Source organism: Oreochromis niloticus, linkage group LG9 (assembly GCF_001858045.2).
Source record: "Oreochromis niloticus isolate F11D_XX linkage group LG9, O_niloticus_UMD_NMBU, whole genome shotgun sequence".
NCBI lineage: Eukaryota > Metazoa > Chordata > Actinopteri > Cichliformes > Cichlidae > Oreochromis > Oreochromis niloticus.
In genome coordinates, this window is record NC_031974.2 from 4,402,361 (window position 1) to 4,424,792 (window position 22,432).

The following is a 22,432-nucleotide window of genomic DNA, read 5'->3' on the forward strand; positions in this document are numbered from 1 at the left end:
TGCATTAATCTGTACATGAGTAGACAGTGTACAATACATTTTTTAAAGACCAAATTCCAACAAGAAAAAGTCAAAACATATAATTCCCATTTCCAAACTATGATAAAAGGCATTAGTACAAAAAAGTTAAAGTTATACCTCTTCCATCTGAAATAGACCTGGCCATCTTTCCAAGAGGTTCTTGATGTCAGGCTTCTTATCCACAACCTCTTTCCTCCTGAATTCGAAGGTCCTGGCCATCTTCTCTCGTACAGTTTTCTCATTGTTTCTCTTCTTTAATTCGGTCAGGAGAGATATTCGCTCTAGTTCTAGGCTTTCTGGATTCTCACTGCTGATCTGAGGATAGTAATTGGCCTCACCTCTTCTTGCCTTTTTGTTGTTCTTGGCTGGCTTGGGAACAGGATCTACTCGTGACTTTGATTTGAGGGTATTTACTAAGAGCTCAGATGCAAGTCCATGTGACTTAAGCTGAGTGCGGTAATTGCTCATCTTAGTCTTTAGTCTGAGTTTCCATCCGTAGCTCTCATTGAAGGAGTCTGGTTGCCTCAAGCAGGGATGTTTCCTTGTCAGAGCCTCCGCAACGTCACTCAGGTCTGCATCACTGGGGTACGCCTTGTAGGAGAAAATCTTCTCTGCCAGTCTTTCCAGAATGTTGGACAACATTTTCGATGTAGGTGTGAGCCTGGTTTGGTCCTTTGTGTATTCCGCATTCCCTTTCTCAAGTTGACCTTCTGTTTCAAAAGAGAATTGTGGGATGTTGAACTCCTTTGGCCAGGGCTCTGTGCGGAGTTTCTCAGAGGAGCTGCTGCTTAGTATGACTGTGTCATCAGTGTGTGTTGAGATGGAGCTTGTATCTAGGTCACTTTCTACAAATTCTAAAATTAATGTTTCAGTAGCAGACGGTATGACCTTGATGGTGGTAAGATCCTTGATCATGGAGGTTGAGTTCAAGTTCACAAATGTTCCACCAAAGTCTACATCTTTATATTGCAGCCTGATACCTCCAGCAACTTTGCATGACTCTTTAACTTGTTCAATGAGCTCTTCAACTGTGTCTGGCACCCTTGATAGATCCATCCTCTCAGAGCTATTGTCACTCAACAAAATGAGGAGTCGTATGGGATTTGCCATATTTGTGGATCAAGTTGCCTCTCAGCGCTAGTGTACATAAAACTTACAACATAAAATAACACAAAGGAAAGAGACACAACACAGTATCAGCTCCCACTGCAGGTTTTTGAACATATGTTATCAGGGTACTGTCACAGAAGACTGCAAATTTGGACTGCATGTTTAGTGTGTACAACCACACCTTATCCTATACAAAGGACATTTTCCAAAGCCAAAAGTGGTCCAGTTATGTCATGGATTTTTCTAGCCTGTATTGCACAGAAGATAAAGTGTGCTCTAAGTCCAACCTTGACTTTTTAGTGGACATGCAAGTTTACACAGAAATGTCAAAAACTGCCCAAAACTGAAAGATTGCATTGTAAAAACCCATTTCAATTACGAAGACTAGAAAAGGGGAAATGGGGCACATCTACCTACACAACCAGCACTGAGCACACACCTGGGTGAAGCCGAGAGAACAATTATTGCACACAATAGTGCCAACACATCAGCAAGGTGAATGAGAGGATAATGAGGGAGGGTCTAGATTATTATGAAATGTTTAAAAAGGATGTGCAGTGTAAATGCAAAATGATACCTGTTTAGATTAAATGAAAATGTATGCTTCAGCCATGGAATGGATGGAGCGATCTGTGGTTCTGAAAGCATACAGAAAAAAAAGAATAATGTTACTTCTCTATAAAAAACATAACATAGAAAAACCAAGAAATACGTAACATGACATGCACATCCTTATAAAAAGCTAGTACTATAATTTGATTTAGGTTTACCAAACAGTCTACAAACCAGCCATTAGCGACTAAGTTTGGCATAGGGTCAATTTTTTGAAGTTAAAATTAAAATTTCTTCAGAAAATGCACATTTTTCCGAGCCGCGCCTGAAAGTCAATTGAAGGAATTAGTCTTATGTCATTGATCTTATATGCTGGCGTGTTATTTCTGTCTCTAAATCATGCACATTAATAATTATCTTTTGCGCTCGGTGTACACACACATAACACACAGATATTTATATGAAGAGAGACAGAGACAAATGTGCGCGCACAAACACAAGCTTGTGTCTAGAAACCGCGAGCTCACCAGAAAAATTCAAACGAAGCGGAGCATGGAGTTATACTATGAATGTTATGAACTATGAACTTATGCTAGCTAGCTGTATCCACCACCGATGCATCGTGGTAACGCTAGCTAGTTAGTATACTGGTAAAATACGGCTTTTTGCCTAACTTGCATTCCCGACTGTGATGGTCGGTTGCTGGTAACCAGTTCTAACGTCGCGCCGGATAGCTAGCTAGCTTGTAGCTAGCAGCTACAATCATGCAAAAATTGGGGGTGGCTGTCGACCCAGCTTAAATGGGGTTATTTTCTGCAATTTTGGCAATACAAATTATAAAAGCTTTTGTAACACACTTGGCTTTACTTACGTTTATTTTCAGATGAAATTAATCAAAGATGTGACACGATGTTTTCAGCAGCCATGCAGAATAAAAATGGGTCCCGGTCTATTTCTGGTGGGCGTGTTCAAGTACAAATCACTTTGACTCAAATTAAAGATATTATCTGTTCAACATGGAAAGAAATATATGTTTTGAGAGAAATCAAAAACTTTGCGTTGTGTCCTTTGTACAGATATTTAGTTTCATCCAAATCAAAAGTGGTATTTTAAAATGCAAAAAGAAAGGGTTTCACAATCAAATCAATGATTTTATTCTGTTTTGAATGGCACTTATTAGATTGAATGAATGACTGCATGTTAGACTTTTTTCAGTGTACATGCCCTGTGTTATTTATTTGCAAATCCAGATGTTAATCATACAGGTCAGCTGTGTCGTACAGACCATCTTAAATCATTATTTCAATCCAGAACACTCACTCAGTCCAGTTACTGTCTTCATGTACAAGGTTTGTGCATCTTCTGTAGATTATGTTGACATTCAGTTCAGGCAGATGTTTGCATTAGGCACGCCCACAGATCTAATGAGGTATGAGGTCACCATTTGTAAAAGCTTCTGGCTGTGAGACCAGAACTCACACGTTTATTCAGACAAAGTGTTTGTCAGAAAGAGCCAGTCAGAAGAAAAATGGCCTTAAGCATACTGTTTCAGCCAGAGCATGCGCTAAGGTGGGTGGGGGATGTCCTGCAGCAACAATAAATGTGTGATATAAGAAACTGAGGAAATTGTCAAAGATCACGTGTCTTTGATTTATTCAGTGTCCTACTCATTTTTAATGAAAAAAAATGTGTAAAAATATTATAATATCATATAACATCTGTAGGACTCTGCACAGCATGGAGGCTGCATCACATGAAAAACCTGACAGGAACAAATGTTTACAGTATAAGAGCAGAAAGGTCAGTGAGAGAGAAGTTACTTACTAAGGTATCACCTGTTAATAGTTTTATTTTTTAATTACTGAATTTAATTGAATTTATGCAATAAATATATTGTCTTTATATCACCTAGAGGCAGCTTATCTCTCTCTCTCATTTATTTTTTTAATTTCCGGCAAATGATTCACTCTCACGTGTTTTCTCACACATTTAATCTAATATTGTTATTTGTAGTCCTGGTTTAGGACTACAGCTGGGGAAAAAAACCAAACTGTGACTACATTTTTACACGCATACGTGACAATCAGCGCCCGAAATCTCTCTGAATGTTTCCCCTTTGTACAAAAATGTTCATGTCACAAGTAAAGAAATAAATACAAATAAAAAACATTTTAATTAAGGGAGAAATGATTATCGTTACAGACAAACAAGGCCCCCATGGCGGCTGCGTGTAAACGGGAGTTCTAAAAATTTGTAAATTGTTTCTTTAAGCATTTTTAATTCTTAACTTTCATATTTTCAAAATGTTCTCTATGATTATTTTAAAATGATTCTCCGCAGTAAACACAATTTTCACGCTATGGTCTGGTTTCTTCTGGTCTACATTTTTCTGGTCAACAAAGTAGTATTGAGGCCTTATTGATTTAACTTGAGCTCCAGTCCTGAGTTTTAAGTTTTATGAAGGTGGTTCAGTTTTTACTGGGGTACATTGCCATGGTAACCTATGGTCAAAATAAGAGATCCGTATAAATGCCCATGGACCAATCGGATTTGTGAAAAATAGCATCACCTGGAATAGTGAGAAGCAAGATAGAATAGAATAGAATAGAATAGAATAGCCTTTATTGTCATTGTACAGGGTACAACGAAATTGGAGTGCCACTCCCTTGGTGCAAAAATACAATAATAAATATAATTGTAAAATATAAAAGGTACATTAAAACAAACAATAGTAAGTACAATATATACAGGATAGCACAATATATACAGGATAGCAGCATTAATATAATGACAGTAACAATAGCAGCATAATAATTGACGGTGACAGTATGGTGTAGCTAAGCAGTTTCATTTGTTTTTGTGCTTATTTACAACGGTGATAGCTCTGGGAAAGAAGCTATCCCTGAATCTGTTTGTCCTGGTTTTATGTGACCTGTACCGTCGGCCTGACGGTAATAGTTCAAACACTTGATTGCTGGGGTGAGAATGGTCCTTGATGATATTGCCAGCTCTGCTGAGGTACCGAGAGTTTGCAATGACCTCCAGGCTGGGCAGAGAGCAGCCAGTGATCTTCTGGGCTGTGTTGATGACCCTCTGCAGTACTTTCCTGTCTGCAGCTGAGCACCCTGCATACCATGTTGTTATGCCGTACGTTAGGATGCTCTCTATGGTGGCTCTGTAGAATGTCACCAGCAGCCTCTCCTCCAGGTTGCTCCTCCTGAGCACTCTCAGAAAGTGGAGACGCTGCTGGGCCTTTTTTACCACCGCCGTGGTATTTGCAGTCCAGGAGAGATCATCAGAGATCTGCACGCCCAGGAAAGATCCCTCAGACCTCAGTGGGTGGATACTGTCTAATGTTTTAAGAGCATCAGAAGTTTCTGTATTCACCCAAGAAACACCAGGAAAAAATATCAGTTCTTAAAAGCAACATAATACTCACGAATTTAAATTAAGTTATTGTTTATACATATCAATATAGGTGACCTTTTATTAGGTTAGGTAGTTGACTAAGTCTGTGTGTGACTTGTGTTTTGTGTCTTACAGATAAGCATTCATCTGGTGGAATTGCAGGTTAGAACAATGTAGCTTTAATACTGAGATTTCCACAGTCAGCATTTTTGGAAGAGCAATGGTGAATGCATGTCATTCTAAAAGTGCTGCAGCAAAGTTTAAGGCTATAATTTGTTCAATGTTATGTGCCAACTAAGCAAACAGCAGCTGCCTGCTACTCCCTCAGCAGTTGATTGTCCTGTTTATACTGGTTCATCCTCCACGCAAACATCACAAGACGCTCATTCTCGAGTTACTTAAAGTTCTGCGGGTGACAGTCTTCTGCGTGACAATGTATACATGTGTGGTCTGTTCATCAGGGATTCCCAAAAGCTGACACTGTCTGCACCACAACGGGTAAGTGGCATCGCCTCAAGGAAAGAGGATGTGGTTTAAGTAACTCAAGAAATGTTCATGATACAAATAACCACAACATAAAACCTTGTTTGTTTAAAACTCAGATGTTAATGAAAAAGAAGAAAAATCTAAATACAAATAAAAGTTTTTGAACTGTACATTAGAAAATTATTTTGTTCCAGGGTGCAGCACCGTTTTTGTTTGAAGTCTGTCCCTCTTTCCTCCACCTTTAATCTTCTTGTGCTCTCCATTTGATCATCCAACTAAATAAATCATCAGAGAAGCAGAAAGACGTCCTGCAGGACCCTGCGTGTGCAATGCGCTTAGCTTTGAGCCCCAGAAACAATCAACAGATGCTGAAAGATGCTGATCGTATTGAGTTTCATGCAAACAACATGAGACACTCATGCTCCACTTAAAGGTTTGCGTGACAATGTATACACATGTGGCCTGTTCATCAGGGATTTCCAGAAGCTGACACTGGTCACATCGAAACAAGTTAATCTATCACTTTTTTAAAAAAAGAGGAAATGGTTAAATGTAAGAATGTGTTTAATACGATTAAATGTAAAATTTGAACTCTAAATTCGAGAAGCTATTTTAAAAACCAAAAAACCTATACTTGTGATTCTTGCGCTCCACAAATATTTTTAAATTCTCCACAATTAAACTCAGATATCCTCTGGTCTTCTCTGAATAAACCTTGATTTGATTTCTCAGCTACACATGTCCAAAGTCAATCATTAGGATTTTCTTCTGTTCATTTGAAGCCCAGTTGATGGACACGGTCCTGCTACATTATCTACATCAAACTTTTTGTAGTTTCTCGTTTTCGTTTAGAGAGGAAAAAAATAATAAAAGACCAAAAACATCCATCAACATTTCAAATTATATTTTATCATTATGTCATGGTCCTGGGTCGGTGACCCAGCACTTTGAGTTTGTTATTATCATTTTCTAGTTTATTCTGATTTTGTATTAGTTTAGGCGTCGTGTTTATTATCCCTACCTGTGTCTTCCCTCTGTGCTCCGTTTGGGTCCCTGCGTTTGTGTGGTAAAACAGTCTGTGCGTTTCCTGTTTTACTTTGTAGGTCTGTGTCTCGTTATGTCCACGAGTCCCAGCTGTGTGCCCACCTGTTCTTCGTTTCCTCATGTGCCTCCAGTGTATTTTAGTCCCTGGCTGTATCCCAATTCAGGGTCTGCAGCCTTAAAAGCCGCATTTTAAGGCCAATTACGTCACAGCGACGCGCCGAAGGCTGTCCCAATTCAAAGGCTGCTCGAAATGCAGCCCTCAAATGCGTCCTTAATTTCCCTGAATTTTAAGGCTGTGACGGTGTAGACTTCGTGGCCCAACATATCCCACAATTCATAGCGCGGCAGTCGGTGTGGATAATTTTGCCGCAGACGGCAGAAGCGGAGCGGTACTGAATATTATGTCACTCATTTATGTGCAAATGTTTAATAACGAAGGACATTAAAACATTACTGTTGGCCACATGTCGGCAAAGTTATTTGCCATTAGTGATGTTTGTACTTTCAGCATTAATTTGGTTTTAAAGCCTTTAAAATATAATAATACAATAGTTGACCTTAATCTTACAGAGATGTGATGATTTTATGGATAATTAAAGTCAGTCATATATCCACAAACACAACAAGCTGAAAGTCAGTGATGCTGCTCGGTTTGCAGTCCTGAATATGACGGCACAAGCAGGATTCACTGCACTGTTAATGTTAGCTATGTTATATTGCTGCCTCTGTTCGGTGGTGTCGAGCCAAACGGACTTTAACGTGTGCTTGATCGAGCTGACGGTTCACTCGTTAAGCTGAAAGAAAGATGCTTTAATCACAGGAGTCACACATGTGTCCACTGGACCATCTGGGAACTCTTCTTGTTTAGCACTCGTAATAACACAAACACTAAATCCTCCTTCTCTTGTGCTGTTTTGTAGCAGTGTATACACCTGAGTCTGTCACCTGTCTGTCTGTCCTGCACTCTCTCTCTGTTTCTTTCTCTCTGATTGTGGAATAAAAGTATGAACATGTATTTATAAGTTACACTTGTGTTTGAATCCTGCAGCTTATCACACATTTGATTTCCATGTGTGACAACTGCAAGTGTCCAGAGTGAGGACAGACTGAGGGACCCACTGCTGCACATCATCTGTGAGGCTTTGCACCCCTGATGATCCACCAGGACAAACTCAGCAGTGTGTGAGGAAGAGGAGGAGGAAGAGCCAGCAGCAGTTGACAGATGGAGAGAATAGACAGACTGTTCCCTGTTTGTGAAGGACTGCTAGGAAAGTTTAACATAACTAATTGTCTGTCCTGAATCAGTCTTATTAGGTAATGTTCAAATAATGTTATCATCCCAGTGTTTTCAGTGTGGGAGAAAGTACTCAGGGCCTTCAAGTTACACACTATGAAAGGCAGCAACAAGTTTCATATTCAGAAACCTAAAGTATGTATCAGCAGCAGAATGGAGCTAAAAATAAATGTTTGTTTCAGTTCTATGAAGCTTTGAGTATTTTGGATTAGTAGCACTGCTGTGTTTGTTGCATCATATTGCTGTAATTGTTTATATGCTTTATATATTCTGAGGTAAGTTGATCTATAGTGTTACATCATATTCTATAAGGATGTTATGTGTTTGTATACTTTCTGCCCAGTTTGACCCATTTAGCAGAAGTCAGCCTGTTTAAGGCTCTGATATCTATTCTGTATGACTTAAAGCAGTTATGACATGCTCTGATTTTCTCACCCAATAAAGGAATATTTCATATATCAGTCTGATCTTCATTCTATCAGACACAGTTATCACAGCTCGTACATTTTTTTTACACATATATGTAAGCATTGAGCCAAATTTAGTAATGCCAACACATTGAAAGAACAACATTTGTCTCTTATATATAATACATCTGTATATACACTGTCAGAGATACTTGTCTTTGAGTGAAGATTTATAAATAACTGCTACTTGAATCTTTACTGAAGCTCAGTATTTGACACGGAGTTCAGTCACATGTGATGTGACAAAAGAAGTGATTCTATTTGAGAGTTCAAACTCACTGCTGTAATAACTTATAATGGTTAATATAATAACTATAATATTTGCCATATCATAGTTACACTGACTTTAGTCTCATGAACAACATTAACTAAGTGTTATTTACTAGCTAATCTTAAACAACTGTTCAGTACAGATATGAAGGCCAACAATCATGTTTTACAGTCCTGTGGTCTCAGCCTCAAATACTCATTAAATTGCACAAAGCTCGTGTAGAAACAAACAAACAAACAAATGAACAAAATATGTTCTCCTTCATTTCTGTCAACCACACGTTTCCAGCTATCATGGTTGCTAAGCAACCTGGGCAGCGCGACGGAGGCTAAACCGTCCCATTTCACAAGGCTCGCACTTCCGGCCTTAACGGCCTTTGAGTACGCGGCCCTTGAGGAATGTTAAGGCTGCGTACTTTAAGGCTGCAGACCCTGAATTGGGATACAGCCCCTGTCAGTTAGTTCCCCTCTCGTGCTGTGGTTTCTCCTGTGAGTTATATTCTTGGGTTTCCCAGTTTAGCTTGATATAATTTTGCATTCCTTCCAAGCCTGATTAAAGCAGAGTTTTTGAGTTCACCTTTTTCCTGTGAGTTCTGCATTTTGGACCCAATTCCTGCCTGCCAAACTGCACACCATGACACATTATATTTCAACATTTCAAAAATTAAAGATTAACAAAGAAGCAGAACATAAACATCATATTTTAAAATGGAAGACTGAAGATAAAAGCTATGTTTTTTTAGGTGACTCATGATGAACGAAATAAATAAAAAGTCAAAATGTTGCTGTTGAGTAAAATCATATTATTGATTAAAAGCTTTCTTGTTTTCCACTTTTCTGGTTTTTGGCTTAATACACTTACATTCTCATTTGAAGAAGGTTTTCAGAAGCATTTAAATACACAGAAAGCCGCGTCACATTGTTACAAAGTCATGTTGTTATAAACATCGCAGGGTTTACTGCTTTCGGTAATGTCAGTGATGAAGACTCTCCCCCTGACCCAGTCCAAGCATTGGTTCTGCTCTTCCACAAACCTCCAGTTGATCCCGATCCCAGGTCTGTCCTCAGTGTGTTGTTGGTGCCGATGACTGTAGTGATTCGTCATATTTCTGAGCATAAATGACAACCTTAAATTATTAATTCTGACAGTAACAATTAAAATATGGTAATAATATCTTTAGTTTAATCCGAGATTTTCTTTGACTGGATGTAGTGAGTAAAAAATGCAAACACAAACCACATTTTATCTGCATAATTTGAAACAGCTTTCAACAGAATTGTTCATGTGAAATACAAGATTGCATAAAAAAAATTGCAACTTTAACCACACAACCCTCAAGTCACTGTTCTCATATGCAGACTGGCCAGTTTCCACCACGAATGTCCATCTATGTGGCTTTTTCACTTTAGTGCCCAGTTTTGATTTTAACAGTCAGTTTCATTTCACTACAAACGAGGTTTCTATGTGTTAATGACGTGACAGTCTAACAGTTTTGCAAGACAAAAGGAATTTATTTATTATGGGCCACATTTCAAATGCAGTACATGGTTAAACATTTCTTTGTTTTTCACGGACCTGACTTCACTGTTAATTTTTTTAAACTTTAAACTTTAAAATTATGTGATTATTCAAAACATCAAGTTTGTTTTTTGTAAATGGTTTGCACTGATAAACAAGTGTGGGGAGGTTGTGAGAGTCTTCAGTAATATGTCTACAAAAGTGTACAAAATAACAACAATTAATCCATTATTATAATATTGCTTTCAAATGTAACAAAAAAGTTAAAAACAAAACAAAAACACAATGTTGTTATTGACGAGTGTATCACAGCTCTTCATGAACCAGTAAAAAGCCACTACAACTAACCTACAACAGCAGGTGTAGTTGAAGAAACACAAAAAACAATTAAAGCGACTATAGCTGAGTTGTGCACGCAATTATATTCATGCATTTATGCACGAATCACTGTAAACAGACTGAGCGCTTTAGCTCTTGCCTGGCACTTAAAATGATTTTTCTTTGAAGCCTCTCCCTCTTTCCTCCAACTTTAATCTTCTTCTGTTTCCCTATTAAGTCATCCAACTAAGTGACATTTAAAATGTGCTGAAAGAAAAGGGTGGAGGGATCCTGAGAACTGTGTTGGGTTGTTGCTGTTCATGATCCTATTGAGGTTCGTGCAAATTTCTTTCAAAATGAAATGAAAAACCATGACGTCTGCTGTTACGTATAATCATATTGTTGGTGAAACGCTTTCATGTTCTCCACTTTTCTGATATTTCACTTAATTCATTTAAATTCTCATATAACAAATATAAAGATTTATATAAAGATTTCAGAAACTTTGACATAAACAGAAAGCTGCATCATGTTTGTGTTTACACAAAATATTATATCTCTTACATAAAACCCCTGAGTTGGTAAACAGCTCTTTGAGAATGCATTATATTCTGATATTTCAGTTTTAGATTCACTATCAGAAATGTGTGCGGTAACATTGCCTAAGTTCCAGGCTTCCCGAGGAAGTCTACGCCTCCAGTGGAGACTGCGACCTGAAGGCAGTGCCTTAGACCACTCTGCCATCCTGACACTTAAGCTGTCATCTAACTCAATAATCGTGCACAACTGCTGATTTCGAGGTACCCCTGAGCAAGGTACCAACCCTACACACTGCTCTCAGGGCGCCTGCTTAGTGGCTGCCCACTGCTTCACTGAGTGAATGGGTCAAATGCAGAGAAAGTAATTTCCCCACAGGGATCAATAAAGTATACATTATTATTATTATTAGTAGTAGTAGTATTATTAGTATTATTAGTATTATTAATAATAATAATAATAATATTTCCACAACATTCATGCTGAGTATATATTAATGATTATATACAGGTCCTTCTCAAAAAATTAGCATATTGTGATAAAGTTCATTATTTCCTGTAATGTACTGATAAATATTAGACGTTCATATATTTTAGATTCATGACACACAACTGAAGTAGTTCAAGCCTTTCATTGTTTTAATATTGATGATTTTGGCATACATAACTCATGAAAACCCAAAATTCCTATCTCTAAAAATTAGCATATTACATCCGACCAATAAAAGAAAAGTGTTTTTAATACAAAAAAAAGTCAGCCTTCAAATAATTATGTTCAGTTATGCACTCAATACTTGGTCGGGAATCCTTTTGCAGAAATGACTGCTTCAGTGCGGCGTGGCATGGAGGCAATCAGTCTGTGGCACTGCTGAGGTGTTATGGAGGCCCAGGATGCTTCGATAGCGGCCTTAAGCTCATCCAGAGTGTTGGGTCTTGTGTCTCTCAACTTTCTCTTCACAATATCCCACAGATTCTCTATGGGGTTCAGGTCAGGAGAGTTTACCAGTGGTTTTGGCACTGTGAGCAGGTGCCAGGTCGTGCTGAAAATGAAATCTTCATCTCCATAAAGCTTTTCAGCAGATGGAAGCATGAAGTGGTCCAAAATCTCCTGATAGCTAGCTGCATTGACCCTGCCCTTGATAAAACACAGTGGACCAACACCAGCAGCTGACATGGCACCCCAGACCATCATTGACTGTGGGTACTTGACACTGGACTTCAGGCATTTTGGCATTTCCCTCTCCCCAGTCTTCCTCCAGACTCTGGCACCTTGATTTCCGAATGACATGCAAAGGTTGCTTTCATCCGGAAAAAGTACTTTGGACCACTGAGCAACAGTCCAGTGCTGCTTCTCTGTAGCCCAGGTCAGGCGCTTCTGCTGCTGTTTCTGGTTCAAAAGTGGCTTGACCTGGGGAATGCGGCACCTGTAGCCCATTTCCTGCACACGCCTGTACACGGTGGCTCTGGATGTTTCTACTCCAGACTCAGTCCACTTCTTCCGCAGGTCCCCCAAGGTCTGGAATCGGTCCTTCTCCACAATCTTCCTCAGGGTCCGGTCACCTCTTCTCGTTGTGCAGCGTTTTCTGCCACACTTTTTCCTTCCCACAGACTTCCCACTGAGGTGCCTTGATACAGCACTCTGGGAACAGCCTATTCGTTCAGAAATTTCTTTCTGTGTCTTACCCTCTTGCTTGAGGGTGTCAATGATGGCCTTCTGGACAGCAGTCAGGTCGGCAGTCTTACCCATGATTGCGGTTTTGAGTAATGAACCAGGCTGGGAGTTTTTATAAGCCTCAGGAATCTTTTGCAGGTGTTTAGAGTTAATTCGTTGATTCAGATGGTTAGGTTAATAGCTCGTTTAGAGAACCTTTTCATGATATGCTAATTTTTTGAGATAGGAATTTTGGGTTTTCATGAGTTATGTATGCCAAAATCATCGATATTAAAACAATGAAAGGCTTGAACTACTTCAGTTGTGTGTAATGAATCTAAAATATATGAAAGTCTAATGTTTATCAGTATATTACAGGAAATAATGAACTTTATCACATTATGCTAATTTTTTGAGAAGGACCTGTATAATGATTAGTGCTTCTTTTGATGAGATTAGTATGATTATTTTTACAGGATTACAACTTGGCTGATGATGGGCATGAACCCAGAATCTTCTTTACCTGTCTACACACACCTTATCTATCTATCAATCTATCTATAATAAAAAATATTACAAAGAAAATGTAATTAACTGATTTAAAAGTCTGTGTTAAATTGAGTAAGTTGGATAGAGACAAACAGATGTGTGGTGTGTGTGGACAGTGAATGATTCGATGTCAACAATTTGATTGGACGGCCAAAGTGTGAAGATGTGACGTCCAGTGAGGGAAGCGGGAGAAAGTGTAAGCAGGTAAAAAAGTGAGGTAAAGAAGAGATTCTGGGTTCGTCACTTTTGTCTTCTGTGAGACGAGCAGTTGAGAAGATTGGATCTAAGAGGTTCACAGTTGAAAGTTCAAGCAGAGACACTAGAGGGTTCTATTAGGGTTAGGGTTCTATTCACTAGTTCTATTTGCCAGCTGAGGCACAAAAAAGTCATAGGCTCAGAGACTGGCAGAGAAACAAAAGGAGTCCTAGACACAATGGCAGCCAAGGGGACTGGCTGGAAAACGAAACAGTTCATAGGAGTTGCAGGACTCTTTGACTTAACCGATTCCGTCAGACTAGAATCCTGTAAGTGAAAAACAGTCTTGCTCACAGTGAAAGAAATCGCCAGAGGTACTGGTATTAGAATGCTCGAGTGGAGCGTGTAATAAACAGTCACTTTCTCCCATGAATAGGGTGTGCTCAGTCATTCTGGAGTGGCGGTGGCGTGAACGCCGTTTACTCTGGGAAGGGGGGGGGAGGCGAGCCGGGCTACAAACCTTCCAGTTGAGTGGGCTGCAGATCTTCTGGCTCTTCACACTGGAGCAGTTCTCCAGAACCTCCAGCGGAAATGCCATCCTGCTGGGGGAAATGCAGCAGCTTCACAGCGAGCTCAATCTGCTGCTGCTGCAGCGTCGGCGTGGAGAGAACGTTTGCTAGCTCACTGGTTCTGACATGCTCCCTCCATGTAGCTATGGTGCTGCCCAGATTAGTGTTCAAGGAGAACTGATGAAGCCGGGGGTTGGTCAATAATAGTTCAATAATACTGTAAACTCAAAACTCTGGGTCAACGACCCAGGTTTCCTAACAATATCTAGTCTAGCTGGGGGAATGACTTTGCTCCAACAGATTGTGATCAGACTACCTGCTAAAGACGAGGATGACACTAAAGTTCACTGCTCTTTATGGATTTAGCTAACTGTATTCTACAATATATGAGCAGCTATTACATAGGCCTTAAGGGCTGCTTTCCAAATCCCGGTCAGTGAATAAACACTAGGATGTTCTGAACATCTGGGAAGCCATGTGCAGCCAGCTGTTTTGTCCCAGCACATTTAAACACTGTGGGAGGTTACCATTACAGGGAAAACCCCAAAGTGGCACCATCATCATTATAGGGTTTGTTTAGACACACAGACCTCTTTTAAATTGACAGCCATGTTTAATGTGAGCATCCTCTACTGGAACATGAGATATAGCAGAAGTGAAACAGGATACATTTCATGAAGCTGATGATCCCTAAGCAGCACAACCAAGAGGTATGATGACTCAAAGCAGCACAGGAAATGGAGAAGTTCAAAATATATAAATGAATAAATTCTCGAAAACTGAACAAAAGAGTTCAATATTATACCATCTGTATGATAAATTCAAGTTAGCGTGAAGTTGAACCCTAAAGCAGACCACAGCAGAGTTTTTATTGTGTCTCCAGATGGCAGTTTCCTGACAACAAAATTTAGGGGGAAAGGTCATTCTCTGATATATTATCACCTCTCTATCCCGTGCTTCCTTCTCAGAGCAGCACTTTTGAAAACAGTAATGGAAGTGCTCATGTTTTTTTAATACCAACAATGTGCTGACTAAGCAACTGTGAAAACATTATTTAAATATAAGAAATAAGAAACATAAGTTAGATTCAGATGACATGTGTACATTCTGTCAAATCAAAATGAAACAGTGATGACTCTCTTCTGGAAAGTAGAGTTAGAGTGATATAATATGTGAAATATATAACAAATTAGGAAGGTGCAAGCATATATTTACATGACATGTTTTATTATTGTTCTTTAAGACAATGAAAAACTGTAAATTATTAAATTATTTTTAAATGAAGACCCTGCCTGAAGTTTGATATTTATCAGCACCAGCAAGTTTTCTCCAAGCGTGTCTTTGTATGTTTTGGTTTTGGTCCCATCAGCTGTTCCATTATGTTATTCTTTGTGAGATTTTGGTTTTTCTACTTCCACCGTGTTTGATTTAACTTCTGCTCTGGTTGCTGCTGTGTGCTTTTGCAGCATTCTTCATTTGGTGGAGTTTTCTTAAGTTGCAATGCATTTGACCTCTCACGGCCTCCGTAGCTTTGTCACTTTCAGGCCAGATTACGTACTGTGAAAATGATCATCTTTAAGGCACCCATTCACATGTTTCTCAATCTTAAATGTTTAAATTCATACTTTATAAATTCTTGACCCTTAAATTAAATTTTAAGGGTTTATTTTGCAGTAGTTCCCAAACAGTTCATGTGATTTCCAAACCAGACACTGTACTCAGGGAAATGGTTAATGCCATCATTTAAAAGGAGGATGTGGTTTAGATATGTACAGAAATGTTCACGTCACAGACACCAAGAAGTACCTAAACACTTATTCATTTAAAACTCAGGCTCTTAATCCAAAATGAAGTAAAATATTAATACATTTAAATGTAATGTAATGTAATTTTTAACTGTATGTTAGACATTGATTTTTAGAAACATTTAGACTACACTTGTTATTCTTGCTGTACATTAATATTAAACTCAGATATTCTCTGGTCTGTTTTAACTTGGCTTGATCTACCAGCTGCACCTGTCTTATCTATGACCTAATTGTGACACCTTTCTCTGCAACTTCTTTAACAAAGTCTTAATAATAAAGTCCTTTATAAAAAAGTTTCAGTTTTTAATGATCAAATATAGAGAAGCTATATCAGATTCCCTTATGAGAGAAGTGTGTAATATAACATTGCTACATTCATCGGTCCATTACAGGGACATTATTGTAGATTATTTGAGTGCTTGGACTCGTGGGAGAACCCCAAGTTTTAGTCTAGCTGCTGGAATCACTCGGCTGTAGTAGCTGTAGTAGATTTTCTGGGCAGACAGACTGTGATCAGATGACCTGCTGCGGATGATTCTAAGGTTTACTGCTTTTTGTGGATTTAGCCATCATATTGTATAAGCACCTGTTACGTGAAAGATGCTTTGGAACCCCTGGTCATTGTTTAAACACCATCAGCTGAAAATCACATTTTAAAATCTCTGCACTTTTGGCAGTTATTTAGTTTTGCACGCTTAATCACCGTGGTAGGCTGCCACTTATGAAACCCCTAAATGACATCACAGTCGGCCGGGAAAGAGGAAGGAGTCACACGACAGATTGGAATAAAAAGACATGACAACCTGTCTAAGAGATTCAGTTATAAGAAAACGACGGACAAGTTACTGTGTAAGTGAGATCTTTTTTTTTCTGTCTTTAATGCATGTAAGTTTATGTAAAACTAGATAAGTTTACATAGTTTATCCAGTTTATTCTGATGTCAGTTTTCATAAGAAAAGGTCAAATTAGAAGTGCAATACAGTACTGTTAGTCTCCAGCCTAGATAGAAAACGGACCTCTTAATTGCACTTGTGTAAATACTATGCATTTAATTTTTACTGAAAACATTTAACTAGTAATAATCTTGTGATTATTATTATTATTTGCCAAATTCCTTTATTTAAAAAAGTTAGATATGCTGAGAACAAACTAGCAGCACACAGAGTTTTTAATTTCTGTCATGATCGCTTTTAAAACAAATCTGAGATCACGCTGTTTTAAAATGTTTTATAAGAGCTGAGAGTGAAAAGTGTTGTAATGAAGAGTTTATTTTAAATGTTTCACAGATGCAAACAAGACAAGATGAAACGCAGACAGAAACATCCGTACTTTGATGCAGGAGACGCACTGCTGAAGAAAAAGAAAATGCTTAATGGACAGACTGCTGTACCAACAAACACACAATCAAACAGTCAGACTGTTAATGGGAAGGAAAGCCTAGAAGAAATCAAACATACTGGTGCTATTACATATAATGCAATGGTCCAGAACAAGGATCGGCGTCAGTCACTGAGCACAACACAACGAAGGACGGATTTAACACAAGCAACCTGTTCACCTGACATGAAGCCAAAAAGAAGCTTTGAAGAGTTTACACCTATCATCGCTGCTGATGATTCTGATGATGAAACCTACCTGTTCCAGTGCTCCTGTGCAGGTCTGTACCAGTGCAGTGTGACCGGCCTGGTGTTTGTCATGAAGGGAGAAGGAGACGTGGTTTACAGGACTGTCCCTTGGAACAGGAAGCTGCTGGCCCAACACCACAAGAAGCCTGCAGGACCCCTGTTTGACATCAAATGTCAGCAGCAGTCTGTGTGTCAGCTTCATCTCCCACACTGTGAGCTCATCTCCACAGGTGGAGGTCAGTTCTTGAAGGTCGCTCATGTGAATGATGAGACCATTGAGTTCATCCTCCCTCATCAGATAACAGAAAGTCATGTTGTTATAAACATCACAGGGTTTTCTGGTTATGGTAATGTCAAGGATGAAGACTCTGCCCCTGGCCCAGTCCAAGCAATGGTTCTGCTCTTCTACAAACCTCCAGAAGAACTTAATCTCAGATCCTTTCTCAACGTATTGTTGTTGCCAAGGAACATCGTGGTCCATGATGTTAAAAACAAGAGGAGGGAATTAGTTGGTGAAGAGATGTACATAGATGTACCCTCAAAATGTATTCTGCATCCAAAACAGGTTTACACTCTATCCACTGTCCCTGACGATGACCTGATTAACATTCAACCATATGAGGCAGAGTTTGATGAGGAGTATCCTAACTACTCCATCACAACCTTCCAGGTGATTTTAAAAACAATCATTACAGATATTAACCTGAGTGTGACACACCAGAGCAGCTCCAGCTGTGTCTGGGAAAGAGAGGTTTGTCTTTTGCCCAACAGAGTGAGATCCATGATTTCTTCTCCAAATAAGAGGCTTTTAAATGTAAGGAGCTCATTCATTGATAGGATATCAGGACCTGTTCTCAGCAGTCTGATGGACAAACTCCTGGAGAAAGGGGTGATGGTTGATGGTGACAGGGAGGAAGCAGACGCAATGCAAAGCAGGAGCGATAGAGCTCGTTTTGTTATCGACACTGTGAGAAGGAAAGGTGAAGCTGCCAGTTCACAGATGATTGAGTTTCTGCGTGAGCTTGACGCCTTCCTCCACAGAAATCTTTTTTTGATTTGACGCATCTGGCAAATTTTGTTATGTTTGCCTAGATCTGATTGAGTCTTTCAGGCTTCAGCTACAACATCAATAACCAGGAGTGATCCAGTGTCGCCCATGTATCACACATCATTGTGTTGGAGGTTGATTTTAGTTTAATTTGTCCAAATAGGACTAATGCAGCTTTTCTTTTCTTTTTTTTTATCTTTAAGTAAAGCTTAATCCAGACCTTTATCTTCAGACTGAAATCTGGTTTGTACCTTGTGGTGAATCCTCTTGGGGGTTTTTTGTTTGTTTGTTTTGTTTTGTTTGTTTTGTGAAGGCTCATGTTTATCCGATACCAAGTAAAATTCAGGGTGGTATCGACGATACTGAGCCGATGCCATACTTTGTACAAAAACCTATTTTATTTATTGTATCTTTTATTATATCTTAAATTATAGATTCATAATGATAACAGGACATCAGATTACTTGTTCTTATCACTTAATAATGCAGAATTATAATCTAGAAATAAAAACAACAACTAAACAACTGAAGTTGTGTGCTATTTGAACACGCTGCCACCTGCAGCACTAAAGGACTCCATGAGAGACGTCTGTCTCGCCCTAGCAGCACCTGTCCCCGTCCTCTCCTCCTCTTCAGGTCGCCTCAACATACGCTCGTCATATTCTGTGATATGATTTACTCTGAGGTGTTTGACGAGGTTAGTGGTGTTGCCACAACACCTCATTTTTTTGCCACATGTATCGCAAACCACGTCTCAGCCGTTTGTGGAGGTAAAACACGTCCACACATGACTCCGTTTACGCTCAGCCATTGTTGTGAGTACGCACGCCAGGGGGCTGCTACACATTTATAGAGCCGTATTTCACACATGACTATGAAAGGCAGAAAAGGAAGTAGTTTCTTCCAATGTAGACAATCCAAATGATATAGTTTCTTTCCACTCTGTTCCTGTTAATCGATCGTGGCTCAAGAGTTGGCAAGAGTTCGCCTTGTAATCGGAAGGTTGCCAGTTCGAGCCCCGGATTGGACAGTCTCGGTCGTTGTGTCCTTGGGCAAGACACTTCACCAGTTGCCTACTGGTGGTGGTCAGAGGGCCCGGTGGCGCCAGTGTTCGGCAGCCTCGCCTCTGTCAGTGCACCCCAGGGTGGCTGTGGCTACACTGTAGCTGCCATCACCAATGTGTGTGTGAATGGGTGGATGACTGGATATGTAAAGCGCTTTGGGGTCCTTAGGGGCTATTAAAGCGCTATATAAATACAGGCCATTTACCATTTAATGATAAACTACAAATTTACCCTAAATTACTAAAATATCGATATTTTAATATGAGAATCGATTCTTGAACATAAATGATTGGTATCGGAGGAATCGATATTTCAGGCGTGTTCAAATGTTTAGCTGGCATTACAGAATTATGCTGCATTTTTCTGACTTTTTCTTTCAAGTCTCTCCATCTCTCCTCCACCTTTAACCTTCTTCCGTCACCCTATTTCATCAGTCAACTTAAGTTGTCATCAGAGAAACAGGGAGACCTCCTGTAAGACCCTGCAAACAATTAACAGGTGCTTAAAGAAGAGCATGGAGGAATCCTGAGAACTGTGTGGGGTTGTTCCTCTCATTTAATTCATGATGTTATTGATGGTTCATGCAAATCCACTGGTGAACAACACGAGACAGTTATTGTCACGTTACTTAAAGTTTTGCTGACAGTTGTGGTAGTCTGTACGCCACAATGTATACATGTGCGGTCTGTTCAAAACTAGTTAATGCCATCAATTCCAAAAAAGAGGATGTGGTAAAGAAAAGCACATTTCACAGACAACCAACCAAACGCCGATTTTAATCAGAGAAAAGAAAAAAAATAATAAATGTAATAGTAAGGATTTGAACTGTACATTTGAGAAGCTATTTTAAAAACATTTAGACTATATTTGTAGTTATTGCTCTCCGCTAATACTTTCAAATTCTCCATAATTATGCTTTGGGTAAAGATTTAATTTGACTTGATTTCCCAGCTGCACCTGTCCAAGTTATGACTCCAACTTTGCTCTGTAAGGTTTGTTGAAAATAGTAAAGAACAGTGTTGGGCAAGTTACTTTGAAAAAGTAATTAATTATAGTTACTAGTTACTTCTTCAAAAAAGTAACTGAGTTAGTAACTGAGTTACAATATTCTAAAAGTAATTAATTACTTGGAAAAGTAACTATTGCGTTACTTTAAAAAAAAAAACAAAGAACGTTTAACCCCCTGGGGTCCAGGGTATAATTGGCCATTTTTAACTACTTTTGATTTTCCCTCCACATTTCACCTTTAAAAGCTATTTATTTGCCTTGTTTGGTATCATTCTTTTCAGCACAACCTCACGTGTCTGAATTTACAGTCATGTTTTCATGTTGACATACTGCATTAACACAATTGATCTAAAATCAGACAAAAACTGTAAAATCAGAGCAGAAAAAGTTATATTTTTTACTTTAACAACCACAAACATGTTTAATGAATCATATTTCATAACTTTAAATGCAAATATAAATTGTCAATCTTAAAATCCTATGCACAAGTTTTGCAAACAACAAAGTTATTTGCATCCATTTACCTTTTACCCTTTTGTAAAATAACCATTTCAAACTATTTACAGAACAATCAGCTGTTCTGCATTCAATAAGATGCCACACAAATTATTTGTGCCACTCCAAAAACATAATTTCTGTCCACTATAAAGGAGAACATCACAGCCTGATACCTGCAGGCCTGACAGCAGCAGGTGTATCACTGCTGTTTCTACCTGGAGACAGCAGTCGCCTCATTGTTCTGACACACAACACAAAACTATCCACAACACTACACACTAACTACACAAGACAACACATTAACTACACACTCCAAACACTCTAAACGTCACAAATCTCTCACATCTCAAAACTCGCGCTCTCTCTTTTTCTGCTCTCTCTCTCTCTCTCGCCGTCACTCCTGAATCTTCCCCCTCTTCCTAAACAACCAAGTTTGGTCGACATGGTACAATTTTCCACCACAACGAAAGGGCTGGTTTTTTTTTCTCCTCATAAGCAAAGAGGTCTCGCTGCGCTGTCCTTAGACAGCAAACGTGAAGAAACTATTGAGGAAAAAACGCCGCGTATATATTGTTCATCATGACTCTGGTTTTACGTGGCCTATCAACACAATTTAAAAACTGGTATATATCACCTTGTTGCTTTGTCTTTAAGTGGTCGTGTGATTGACTTACCACGACTACTTTATTCTTCCTCAGTCAAACAGCAGCACTCATGCGATTGTTTTGCCCCCTGAGCTAGTGGTGGGCGGATCGATCCAAATATCGATAGTATCAATACCAAGTCGGCATCGGTATCAGATCGATACTAGCCTGGTGAGATCGATTCTTTACTTTGAGTTCTGCTTGTTTACAATGCTGTGCTTTCAGTATCAGTGAAGAGCAGGCACACTTTGCTCCCTCTCCCCCACACTTATGTTTCGGTGTTGCGCTGTCACGTCACGTGACTTAGACACTTTGGGTTTTTTAAAGTTGTTTATATATTCATTATATTTTTAGCAGTTGTTTTTGTTGTTGAGAATTTTAATTGTAATTTTTGTACTATAGTTTATCAACAGTATTTGCTTTAATTTGTTTACTGGTTTGCGTGCACTTAGGATTTTTCAAAAAAAAAAAAAAAAAAAGATCGCCAGACCCGATGGCATTTTCATGCTTCGCAGCATCATTTATTCTTACAGTAATCACACGGTTGCTGTAACAGTACATTCAACGGCTGCAGCTCTCCCGCTGCCAGCCGTACACATCACCACCACCAAAACTGCAGCGGCATCGCAGAACACGCCCCGCCATATATCCCATCGCCCGCTTCAGGCAGGGGAGTCATCCCGCCGAACCTACCTACTCCCACTCCGCGAGCAGGCGAGGGAATCGGCCCGGACCATCGGCGCCCCAT

The 22,432-nt window shown here is 39.3% G+C and overlaps 2 protein-coding genes across 2 annotated transcripts in view; both read left to right on the forward strand.

Annotated features, from left to right (window-relative positions):
• Positions 1-22,432, forward strand: part of LOC100709743 (GTPase IMAP family member 7) — a 292,536-nt gene that overhangs the window by 181,360 nt on the left and 88,744 nt on the right. The window lies entirely within an intron of this gene.
• On the forward strand, positions 16,572-18,652 carry LOC102082931 (NACHT, LRR and PYD domains-containing protein 1b allele 3-like). Its single transcript, XM_019352980.1, has 2 exons — positions 16,572-16,646; positions 17,084-18,652. Exon 2 carries the CDS (start codon positions 17,100-17,102, stop codon positions 18,480-18,482), a length of 1,383 nt encoding a protein of 460 aa, XP_019208525.1. The 5' UTR covers positions 16,572-16,646; positions 17,084-17,099; the 3' UTR covers positions 18,483-18,652.